The sequence below is a fragment of the Excalfactoria chinensis genome, chromosome 7 (genome assembly GCF_039878825.1).
Source record: "Excalfactoria chinensis isolate bCotChi1 chromosome 7, bCotChi1.hap2, whole genome shotgun sequence".
In the NCBI taxonomy this organism is placed as follows: domain Eukaryota; kingdom Metazoa; phylum Chordata; class Aves; order Galliformes; family Phasianidae; genus Excalfactoria; species Excalfactoria chinensis.
This window is the reverse complement of record NC_092831.1, coordinates 1,260,044-1,272,389: the sequence shown is the minus strand read 5'-3', so window position 1 is coordinate 1,272,389 and position 12,346 is coordinate 1,260,044. Positions and strand designations below refer to the sequence as shown.

Sequence of the window (12,346 nt, the reverse complement as noted above, 5' to 3'; positions counted from 1 at the left end):
CTCTCACATCCCAGCTGGAATGCGTTTCTGGAGTGAAGCACACCTAGCACAGCACGTCCCACAGTGATGGCAGTGCAGAGCAGGCATAGTGCAGTGCCACTCAGCACCTCTGCTTCTGCCAGCTATCTCCTAACCATGGGTATCCAACCTTCAGGTTTACCTGGGCCACACTGAATGAATTGCCTTGGGCCACATATACATATAGATTGATCCAAAAGTAATGCCTCCTATTTATTTCCACTATTTGACAGAGCAAATTCTTAGCTACAAAATACTATTTGCCAACAGTCCACCATCATTCGCTCTGCGTTTCTGCCACAAGAACAAGAGCCTGCATGCCCCACTTGTAGAAGTCAGACCTACTGTTGCTGCCACCACTGCTGAAGCACAGCACCCCCTCACTGTGCTCACACCCACGGGTCAGGCTCTATAGCCATTCACAAGTGTTGGTGAATGTCAGTAGGCGCCATGCTTCTGTATGGAGGAATTCAGCGACAGTTTTGCTCCACCTGCACTCCTATGTCAGACCCCATGTGGTCACAGTGCCCCTCTGCTGCCATCTGTCACACAGCCACAGCACCTCATGGGATGCTGGTGGGAAGGCTCTGCCTCCACTGCTGTACAACCAACATAATGAAATAGAAGGCATTACTTTTGGAGCAGCCCTCATAAAATATAGAATACAGTTAATGTATATAAGGCAGAAAAAGCTTATTGTATTTGTTAATGTTTTTTTATTAAAGCATATTAAAAAGAATGCAGCAGAACCATCCCAGCAGTGGGATACGGGACCGTGTTTTGGTGAAAGCAGACATTCTAAGTGCACTACCTCAAGTGTACAAAAGCCAGAACGGGATGTCTGTGCCCAGCACACCTAAAGCCAAACTATTAGTGCAGTTCACCTTTCTTTGAGCCACGTAACATTCCTGCTTAACGGAGCCATGCAGCGGCAGCCATGGTCAGAGTGAAAGATTAGCAAGGAATTAATAATGAAAGCAGTTCCTGGACTTAAATATGCCAAGAAAGGAAGCTATTTTTATAATGTCTAGACAATACAGCACCACCTGATTGCTTAAGACTGACTTGCAGCACATGAAACAGACTGTGGCTTTTATGGCTCACAAGTATCTTCAAACAAACGCTGCTCTTGCAGGAATCCGGGCTGCAAGCAGACAGAGCCCGGTGCAGAAGGCAGACAGCAATGTCTTTGGTCTTAGCAGCGTACTTAATTAAACCACGGATCTACTTGGTCTTTTAATTCTAACTCAGTCAAACCTAGATGCTCGTGAGCACAAACCAACACCTGCTTCCAGCACTGCACACTGCTTGGGAAAGCCCTGCTGGCTTCAACACAGCCCATGGGCAACACCAAAATAGCCCAAGTCAGATTCCATAGCGTTATCACTGCCAGATATTCCCAGACAATTTGAGCACTGGTTAAAAAAAACCCACTGGTGAATTAAGGAAGACATTCATCCTAAATGACACAGAAGATTTCAGACCCTGTTCTCTTCTTCCCAATTGCCAGTGTGCAGAGCTGCTGCCGGGGCCATGGGGCCACCTGTAAGAGCAGCAGGCGCGGTGCAGGCTATTTGGAAACACTTCATTTATTTAGATGGGGTCTTCCTTTGTTGTCATGGGCAGAACTGTACAGTCTGTCTGCAGAGCACTGCCTGCCTAATCCGGTATCTCAGACCTGAGCCCCTTTAGAAGCACACTGATTGAGGTGAGTATCAGCACCTGTGATACAACAGACCTGAGCAATGACGGGGCTTCCAGACAAAGCACCTGGAAGGGTTCCCAGGTGCTGCAGTGCCAGGAGGCTCAGGGATGGCATGTGTGCAGCCACGTGTGCCTCACACTGCACCTCACACTGCGCAGGAACCTGCTGCGTGGCTGAAAGTCCCCTGCAGCCTCCTCCCAAACACGACTCTGAGACTTTGGCCCTTAAGACAGCACTGCTCCACAAGTGATGTGATCTGTGCATGTGCTGCTGGAAGATCGGTTTTACCCCATGCGTCACTTCTGACCTGTCGTCTGGCCAAAGAGCAAAACAAACCCGGCTCTGGAGACACTCAGGAAGAAAGTACCACACTTTTTTCTTTCTTAGCAACAAAAGCCAAGGTAGTTGGTTGGTAGGGGTTGCAGTGGTAGGGCTGTCCACAAAGGGAAGTGATGACATTTGAACTCCACCATAACAAAGGACTGACACAGCAGAAATCTTTCAGACTCCACACACCACAAGCTCTTTAGCCTTTCTTCTGTACTTACTGGTGGGCATTGTGCAAGTTTATCAGCTGCCACCAACTGAACATTCAAGTGTTTACTTTGGGACTTTCCTCTAGATTTAATCAGTCGCTGCAAAACCTGATAGAGGAAAAGAGGAAAAGGTGAGTTTAAGAATCACTTACGTCCATAAAGCTCAGAGGCTGACATTGCACTGGAGGATCACCTATTTCAGGAGCTCTCTATTATGTTTAACAAAACGGACACAATATCGTCCCTGAATAGAAACATAAACCTCGCTGAGAGCCTCCCTGTTTCCTTCCGCATCACATCAGATCCCTAGCAAATATTTCAATAGCAATGGAAAGGGCAATTTTGCTTTATTTACTTTCAGTGTCAGGCTATTTATGACCAATGTAATATCTGCTAGAAGAGCACAAAATGTAAATACACACACAGAGAATGGCAGAGGACTGAGTGCAGCACAACAGTAGGAGCATGTTATGTTGTGCAGCGATAATGCTGTGACTGTATCTGTTCCAAGGAATGCTCTGGGTACAGAGGGAACGTTACACACACACTTCATATATTCCTCTGTTTGTTTCTTCTGCTATTAGAATTTCGGGGTCAGAACAGTTACAAGAATTCAAAGGATTTCCCTGAAAAGTCTCAAAGAAATTTAAAGAATCACATTACAACGCAGTACTGTTGAAGTTGGAAGGACCTCTAGAGGTCTCCGTGCCAAACCCTCGCTCAGAGGAAGGCCAGCAGGATCACAGTGCTCAGCTCCCTGTCCAGCTGAGCTCTGGGGTAACCCCTCTGGGCCAGGACCAACCACGTGCTCACAGCCCAGCACACAGCCGTGTCTCTGCTGCAGGGGCACACTGCTCCCTTGTGCCCACGCCGCCCACCAGGAGCCCTCGTCCCTGGCTGCACAAGTGCCCCAGCTGGGCAGGGGCTCACACCAGCCCAGGGGCAGAACTTGGCATTTCCCCCTGAAGAACTTCAGGACGTCAGTGAAAGCCTGCCAAGGTCCAGCTAAATGTCAGCCCTACCCTCTGGCACATAAACCTGCCCCAGACTTTGGCATTTCCCACAAACGTGCATTCAAAGTGCACTGAACTCATCAACCAGCTCCATGTAGAGACCTAAGGGGCTCTGCACAGAGCCAGTAGCAAGGGCTGGGCACAGAGAAAACAGTTCAAAAATGGTTTTCTACACCAGCAAAGTCTTCTAACATGAACTCTGCAGGAGTTCCATCGAACTCACTACACATGGCAGACATCTCTGAAACTTCTCAGCCCTAATGGAATTCCTTTGGATAGTAACCAAATTGAATGTGGTCAATACAAAACGAGCTTTAAAAGCACTTTAAGAAGCATCTTCTTTTACAGTGTGGGCATACAGGCAGGGGCAGGGTATACCCACCCATCACAGAGCAAAATGCCTATATACCCAAGCCCTAACACAAGCCATTTAACCACTCCCTTGCATCTTAAGCTTTCTTTGGCTTCTGCTGCCCGGCCAGCTTGCTGAGCAGTGTCACTGTGAGAAGCTCAGCTGAGGGACAGCTGCAGAAGCCAAAGCCAGAAGGGATCAGCACTGTGACCCAGAGCATCACCATGAGAGTGTCCCCTCCCAGTCCTCACTCCAGCTCCAACAAGCTGGGCAGCGCTGCTACACTGGCAGGCTTTTCTTCAGAAGGGTAAGTTAGGCCAAGTGAAATGCTGTGCTAATGCAATTAGGCTGCTCTAATGCTGCATTCAGTTTGTGCTGAATCCTGTCCTGTGTAGCAAGGATAACTGTCTTAGGAAATGCAAATGATTTAATTATTTTCTATGTCTTCTGTGACGGAACTCTATTTTCTCCCATCAAGAACTTAAAAGTCATCCTGAAAGCTTTCACCACTGTGGGCAGCAGCACACGGTGCCAAGGACTGAACCCATCCTTCTCTTTAAGTGGCCTCTCCACACAGGAGGATAAAATGGGGACAATCAACACCTGCTTCAGGGGAGATGGGTGACTGCAAAATGCCCATTGGCATCTTCATGAACAACATACCAAATGCTGGATTAGCTACAACGTAAATGGCAGCTTTAAAGAAAAACTGCTACGTGACCAACTCTGTCCTCTCCAGGGACAGAATGGGAGGAAAGAAGGGAACAATACATGACAGACATTAGTCATCTTCTGACACACTTGTACTGCATCAAGTGGTGGTGACAGAGCTCCAGAAGGATCTTTCAGCCTCAAGCTTTGTACTGCTGTGATAGTTGGAAGAGCTAAACATCCCATCCTACCTACACGATTGCCATGCAGATGTTTAAAAAGCCAAACGCAAATAATTTGCGGGTGAGATACATTACCTTTGGAGAAGACACTTTAACATGGACAATAATTGGTGCTAGAGATGTCTTGATAAGTTGTGCGGGGTGATTGATAGTGTCTGCATCCAGGACAACCAGCTGCAAGGATCGGGCCAGCTCAAAGATCCTTTCAATCTCACTCTGCACTTCAGCTAGAGGAGGAAAATAAAGCAATTGAAAGCCATTCAACCCCGGTGCCACTTAAAAATCACAGAATGACAGAACAGCCTGGGTTGAAAAAGACCACAATCATCACCCAGTTTCAACCCCCTGCTATGGGCAGGGTCGCCAACCAGCAGACCAGGCTGCCCAGAGCCACGTGGAAAATACCATCACCCATTCAGTTTCATGACCTCCACGTGTGACTGTATGTAATTTTCACACAGTAATCTATTACTTGAGGTTTTGAGTAGATTTTTTTCTTTGCGAATTGTAACTCTGGTTTAACTTAAACAAGAATCTGTACCAAAAGCAGAACTGTGACCACGCAACCCCAAAAGCACAAAGATCTGTTTATGATAAAATACTGTCAGGGTATTACTTAGAAAGACACCAATGGCAATGTTCACATCAAAGCACTTTTGTCTGAAGTCAAAGGAAGGAACACGTCAGCAGTAGTAGGAAGAAGATGAACCTGACCTTTCCCAACCGTGCCCATGCATGTGAGTAAGTTTAAACTGATGAAGTCAGCACAGGCTGAATAGTTACAACAGCTGTAATCCTGCTTGCTCCAACGCAGGCAGTGCTTCACAGGATGCTAACTCAGCACGCTGTGCTCTGTGCCACTCCTCTGTCAGGCACATTCCATCACCCATCAGACGATGTGAAATACAGAATTCCACACTAAAATACTGTAGACATAATCAGACCTGGTGACAGTGCTGATGCTCTCCTGCAGTACGCAGCCATGTTCAGAGTTACAGCTGTGTCCATGACTTACCTAAACTGGATCTTGTGTTTGACCGTTCAATTATTGCCCTCTTGCTTGGGTTATTCAGAACAGACCTCTTAGCAAGAGAAATGTCAGCTGTCACTCGGGTTATTGATATCCTACGGGCAAGAACACAGCACAGAACAAAACCACAGTTGTTACTTTTTCCCTGCGCCACGCATGATTTACAGCCACATTTCATTCCAAAGTGCAAATCCAATAAAACACCGCTCATAGCATTAGAGAACAGCTAAAGAGAAATGCTGAGTAATTGTACAATTATTTGCTACTGCAGACCCTTCAAACAGCTCCTGCTTTTCTGCTTCATCCGTTCCTGTCTCCCCATCCCACCACCCACATGGACTTACGCAATACCCAGCTATCACAAGCTAAAGCAAGTCTCAGGGCACAGAGCACAGCAGGCACAGCAGCACTCCTCCCAGGTGGTGTAACCAGAGCTGCCACTGCCAGCAGGTAGGGAAGGGCCTTATTTGGACTCTGCCACTCACATCTGAGTCACCAAATGGAGCTGCTGGCTCTGGGAGACCTCCAGCACACAGCTCCTTGTCCAGACAGGGCTGTGCCGTGGGCTCAGGGAATTGGATCAAGGTCTGATAGAAGAAAAGAGAGGTGAGCCACAGCCACTGTGCTGCTGAAGCCTTCTTTCTAACCTAGGGATGGTGGTGTCGTGCTGGTCTGTCAGTGAGCTGACAGCAGACAGCAGCAACACGTGCTCTCCATGCCTTGTGTGCGGGCATTCAGGATGCAGAACAGGGCACTGCTATTTACCTATACCTGAGAGTTTGCTCTTCAGTCAGATTATGAAACAAAGAGCACACAACCGCCTCATGTGAAACCCAGTGAGGAGGACTGTGATGAGCTAAAGAGCCACGAGTAGTGAGAAGAAAACAGGCTGGAAATGACCAGCAGCCATTGCAAACAACATAAGGCAGGAGAAGCCAGCAGCAGCTGAGGTTCCCAAGAATGAATTTTATTGATGTTTTGTAAGTGATTCAAACTGAAAGTCAATCGTACCAGCTTGTACGTAGCACTGAACTTTTTCATAGCCGAAATGCCACGTGTCTGCCTAATTTAGTTGCCAACGTGTCTCACAGCAGGAAGACTTCCCAGCACCACCTCACTCCGGGCAGGAGAGCAATGGGAACACAGCAGCACAAAGGAAGGTGCTGTTCCTCTTGGCAGCACTGCTGGGCAGTATTACCCATATCTTCATTTCCCACGCCGGGGCACTGCTGACCCACGTGGCTCAGCCTCTGCTGAGCACGCTCTCATATATGGTTTAAAAAGACACTGCAGAGCAGTCATGTCCTGGTGACTCGATTTATCGCATCCCGTTGCCATGGTTTCCCACCAAAAGCAAAGACTGTCAGGTACCAGAGGCACACTGCAAACTGACAGATGTACGGCAGCAGCTGGAGGGAACACAGGCGGTGGTTCCACGTCTCCCCTGATGGAAACATGCAGCAGAGCTGCAGCAAAACCACATCAGCGCGACTGCTCAGGAGTGGGAGAGGCTGTGCTGGCAGCATGCAGCAGAAGCACAGCACACAGCTGCGGGCTGCCAGTCACTGCTTCAACTGTCAGACTTGGAATCGATCGCCGCGTTTGTGGAACGTGCTAAAACCACTTCAGCTGGGCTATCAACAGGGAAGGAATACTCTGCACAAAGGTGGATTATTAAATGCTTCATGTAAGCTGTCTGAGAGATATTTCAGCATCGCCACCTCTGTGCTGCACCCCAAAAGGTGCTTTGAACATAAATCCCATTCCACCTCTTCTAAGCAACACAAACTTCTTTTCATCCTCTTAGTGCCAACGTTTTAGGCTTTACAAACCTTCCTCACTGTCACAAGCCTAGTGCAGCTAAACTAGGCAGCACAAGCACCCTGCTATGCAGGTACAACATGCTGAACCACAGAGAAAGAAGGGTCAAATATCCCAATGGCAGAGCATGGATCTGCAACATGGGTGAGTGCCAGGGGTGAGGAAGGGACGCCACGGACCAACCCTCTCCTCCTAGCAAGGAAATACGCATACTTGTTCCCCATCACAGCTCTTAGGAAATGTTCCTCTTGCTCCAGCTGAAGTTATAAAACTTCTTGTGCATCTCAGTGCTCAGCATTTCCCTCTTCAAGCTTTAATTATTTCTGATAACTAACAACAGCCACCTCTCATCTAGATTTCTCCTGCAGCTCTGTTGTTATGAGACACTGAGGCAAAATGATTCACTTCAATGAGGAAATCCTATGACGGACAAAGCAGATACAAAGACATGCACATCTAGTGATGCATCAGCTGTGCTCCAGCCCACAGCTGGCTGCACTTCATGATACTATAAATCCATTTGGAACATGCATTTGTCTCCTTTCATTAAAAAGATATCACCAAATTGTTAGCAACAAGTGGAAAAAAAAGCATGGAAAGGACAGCATTTCTCACCTCCCATCAAACCTGTGCTTCAGGAAGTCAAAGAGAGCTTTCTGCATCATGTCTGTCACCTTCGCAGAGGTGAGGAAGATTGAGCAGAGAGGAGTGACAGGGAGAAAGAGAAGTCAAAAGTAAGAAAAGAGGTAAGCAAAAGGTAAGGATACCGCCAACAATCAACACCTTTCGTAGGCAGCAATCATTTAATTAACATGCTCTTGGAAGCAGCTTTGTAACAAGCATTTGCAGGTTTTCTGACTCGCTCACAAAATGTGGCCCAAGGGACATCAGAGCTGTTGCTCTGCTCCTGCCTCCGTCTGCTCTGAGGCTTCGGAGCACACCTCACCACCTTCCAGAGCAACGCCATTCCCAGCAGGACTCAGCACGGATCAGAACATGGGACTTCATGTTGAATAAATCCCTTGCTTTTTCCCCACAGTAAGGCTATTATTACTTCAGATACAAGATCTCTTACGTTGGATGACTGCTGTAAGAGCAAAACTGTTCTCTGAGAGGCCTACAAGGAGGAAAAAACATGTTTTCACTCCTGTAACAGGGAGAGCGTCTGAGAGATGCTCAGCCCCAACAGGCATCATTTGCTTTCCTGACTGTTCCTTTCAGTACAACTCTGCTGACACTCAGATAGGAACTGCACCAAAGCCCCAGGCAGTTTAGTTCTCCCAGGGGTACCTTCAAAGTGCTTCTTAGAGAATTTAGTCAGAAAAAATACCACTGAACTCTTCCATACAGGTTGCAAAGTACAAGCAAAGTGTTTCTGTTGTGTAGAACAAAACTGGGATGGAAACACCCTAACTGCAGTGCCACTTACACACCTTCATGTGTTCAAGATGTCAGATTTAGTATTATTTTCTAACACAAAGAGGGGGAACATGCTTGTACAGAGGTACGCACTCAACTGATGGCTCCTCTCCCCGTCAAACTTGAGTGCCCAGGCAAATTAAGCTGTGGTGCAGCACCACCAAAACCAATGGGTGACACTTACTCCTGTCACGAAACACCACCATAGAATTAAAAGGCAGATGAAAACGAAGCACCTCATTTCTGCCTCACTAAACTACACTTGTAATCATTCTTACTAAAAAACATGATGTAAGGACATCACACTGTGCTAACATTACCCCGCTGCAACCTTCTGAAAAGGGCCATTCCGATGTTTAATAATATCCTATAAAATACTAACAGCATTAATTAAGCTAAATGAAGCGTATCCTTGATTTTATGTTCATGTTAATTTAGATCTTAATTTGGCAAAACGTTTTACAGATGGATAAGTTCATCGACAGGCCCTGCTAAAAGCCTCTGGTCGTTCAGCATGTGCTAAATGCTCTTTTGAATCTGCAGCAACCTTGACCAATGGGTCTCCTGTTTATCTGTACCTGTTATCACACCCACCTCTGTGTTGCAGGGAGGCAAATAATTTAGAAGGGCTAAAGGTTTCCCTATATTTCAATACTGCAAGGTTCTTGAAAAAGCAAACATGAAGAAAATAGACCAAAATGACAGCCATCAGTCCCCACGTTCAGTTTCTGGTGCTGGAAAGCAGACGTGGATGTGCTACCACAGCCTGGCTGTTTCACTTGCAAGCACTGAGCCTCATGGGAAGATGGGAACTTTTCACAAGTAGAAACATAAGAACTACCTTTCAGGGGAAATTTCTTCTAAATCTGGACTAATTCAGCACAAAACATGTACTAGTTTGATCAAAATTGTGTATGTGTACCAATTTTGTATTGCCAACACAACCAACGTACCAAGGGAAACCATGGGCAAGAAAATGGGGACTCACTGCAAACCCTGGGATACAGACCTCGTAGCCTTTCAGCGACGGCCCCACTAAGACAACGGGCCTCATTGATGGCACCACGTCGTACGGGGGGATGTGTTCTGTCTGGAAGAGGAAAGCATTCCTTCAGATCATTAATCAAAGTGAAAAAATTGGGATTATGCATTCAAAATAAGGAAAAGAAAGCAAAAGCAGAAGGAGTACTTACCACTTTCTGTTTCTGTTTTGCTGAAAGACCAAACGAGAACGTGGTTAAACACACACTGTGCAGAGCGACTGTGAGACTTGCAAGTAAAACCCCATTCTCAGTGCACCTTTCCCTTCCCTCCATGCACCTTGCTTTCCATCTGCTCTATTTCAATTGGTCACTCGTTCTGTTCTGGCCAGAGCTGCCCCTTTTCCTGAGGCTTTGTACTCCCAGCCCATTGGCAACCACTGCATGTCTGGCAATGGATGCCTTTCTCCACCTCCACGCACATAATTTCAGCAGCACATCTTAATAAGTCAGCCAAGGGGGAAAACCCACACTTTGCAGATGTGGCTTTTAAAATAGAAGTAACAGAAATAGCACGAGTCGCCTTAAATAAAATTGCCCTTACCTGTGGAAGTAGGTGTGGCTCGAAATGTGCCAGAAACCATTTCTCCAAGACTTGAAGAAGAATTCCCACTTGATTTCCTGCAGTATCAGAACGAATACTTAGTATTCTTTGCCACATGCAGACTAACCAGCAAGGGAATCCTAGGCCAAAGCAGCGTTCTGCCCTCGCATTCCTGCCAGCTCTCTCTGAAGCAGGGATTGTTTCATGGCAAAATCATTCCACACATCTCCTGGATGCTGCTGTAACACTGGGATACTGTAAATAATCATTAGCAGCAGTTCCTGTGGTTCAAGGCGGTAAAAACCTCTTTAGATTAGGTCTGTATTAACGCCTCTGGGTCTGTATGCTATGTAAAATCTCAGTACTGTCCTCTTTTACGATATTTCTCCCGTTTCAGACTGGGTTTTATTCCCAGTGTTCTCTGCAGGTGAGATTAGATTGTTGCAGTGGAGTCACGTCCACTCACACAAGCAGAGAACTCGGCTGCTAATATGCTATACCTGAATCGTTACCCTGAGCAGCCTCTGCATGTGACACCCCTCCTTCCATGCACTGAGATACACTGCTTTCTCTGAGCCTCCTTCAGAAACTGTAAAATCAATTTGAAACAAAGCTCAGTTTGTGCTGCTCAATCACTCCACAATCACCTCCTCAGACGGCTTACGCTTGAAATGATTCCCAACCCTGATTAACTATATTAATTCCCTGACAGTGCTACACAGGCAAAATCACGCTTCCCTTCCCTGCTCACTACCAGCCCTAGATTCATTCGGCTCACCTCTCTCTGCCCTGATCCACTACAGTTTTTTGTTCTTCTTATCTATATGAACATTCACATTTCAACTTCAATTAGTGGGAATAATGTGCTAATAGTAAAATAATCCCCCAAAAGAAAAGAGTTAGCCATGATTCAGCCAATAGCAGAGATACTCCAACACACAAACTGAGACCAGGAGCAATCAGTTTTACACGCCAGCCCCACACACACGCCTGTATTCTCCCAGGCCTTGCTATCTCCAGGAGAGTGGAGAGGTAGAAGGGTTGGGCTGGAAGATGAAGAGGAAAGGAAGTCGAATGGCAAAACTCATCTCTATAACACCTGAAAAATCTGGTTTGGGCAAAAATGGAGGAGGAAATAAAAGAAAAATCCCACAACCTCGCCAATATGAGAGAGCACCAAAGGTCTGACTCAGAGCCCACGGGGACACAATTCTCTCCCTTCAGAAACTTCTGGTGCTACCACTCACAATGCATAACTTCCCTTTTCTAAAGCCAAGACACATTCTTTCCCTTCTCACAGCCAACATCTGATATGCCCACACTCTGCAAACACATCTTTTCACTTGGAATCCCAAATTAAACACTCATTCATACACACCGCAATAAAAAAGAATCAAGTGACCTTTGAAAGATATTGTCCGGTGTCAGAAAAAGGTTTTAAATTACTTTAAAAGGTTACAGCATCCTTACCCTCCATGGAAACGGCCTCTCTTCTGCTCCTGCTGGATGCGGATATTCTCCAGTCTAAGTGGACTTGGAATGAAACCAATTTCGCAGCCCTCCTTCACCAGCCTCCCTATCCACCAGTCATTATTGTATTTCTGGAACACAGAAAGGTTTCTGGCTGTGCTTCATGTCCAGAACTCCCTATTATCTTCTCTGCAATCCTTAACTCCATACCTGCTGACAAAACAGGACTCACACTGAAGTCTGAACAGCAGACAGTTTGAGTAAATGTCAATGCAGGCGACTGTCTTCTAACTGCTCCAAGACATCCTGCTGTGACTCCTCTGATATCACAGCTTTGGGGCTGAGGGTGATGGTGATACAAGGAGCATGAGCTGTTTCTGATGAGCAGGTTTAAACCAGGCTGGAGGGGGCTCTGGACAGCCTGGTCCAGTGGGAGGCATCCCTGCCCACAGCAGGGGGATGGAAACGGATGGGCTTTAAGGTCCCTTCTAACTCAAACCACTCT

The 12,346-nt window shown here is 46.7% G+C and overlaps 1 protein-coding gene across 5 annotated transcripts in view; it reads right to left on the bottom strand.

The window, feature by feature from the left end:
• Positions 1 to 12,346, bottom strand: part of CACNB4 (calcium voltage-gated channel auxiliary subunit beta 4) — a 66,202-nt gene that overhangs the window by 11,246 nt on the left and 42,610 nt on the right. For all 5 annotated transcript variants that reach the window (XR_011904307.1, XM_072341807.1, XM_072341809.1 and 2 more), the window contains 8 exons: positions 11,842 to 11,972; positions 10,372 to 10,448; positions 9,981 to 10,000; positions 9,797 to 9,877; positions 7,984 to 8,042; positions 5,533 to 5,642; positions 4,593 to 4,744; positions 2,272 to 2,367 (listed from right to left, as the gene is read on the bottom strand). Coding sequence is in view for 4 of the 5 variants with exons in the window: in XM_072341807.1 (XP_072197908.1) it covers positions 2,272 to 2,367; positions 4,593 to 4,744; positions 5,533 to 5,642; positions 7,984 to 8,042; positions 9,797 to 9,877; positions 9,981 to 10,000; positions 10,372 to 10,448; positions 11,842 to 11,972 (726 nt within the window). In the remaining variant the exon portion in view is untranslated. The remainder of the gene's footprint in view (positions 1 to 2,271; positions 2,368 to 4,592; positions 4,745 to 5,532; positions 5,643 to 7,983; positions 8,043 to 9,796; positions 9,878 to 9,980; positions 10,001 to 10,371; positions 10,449 to 11,841; positions 11,973 to 12,346) is intronic.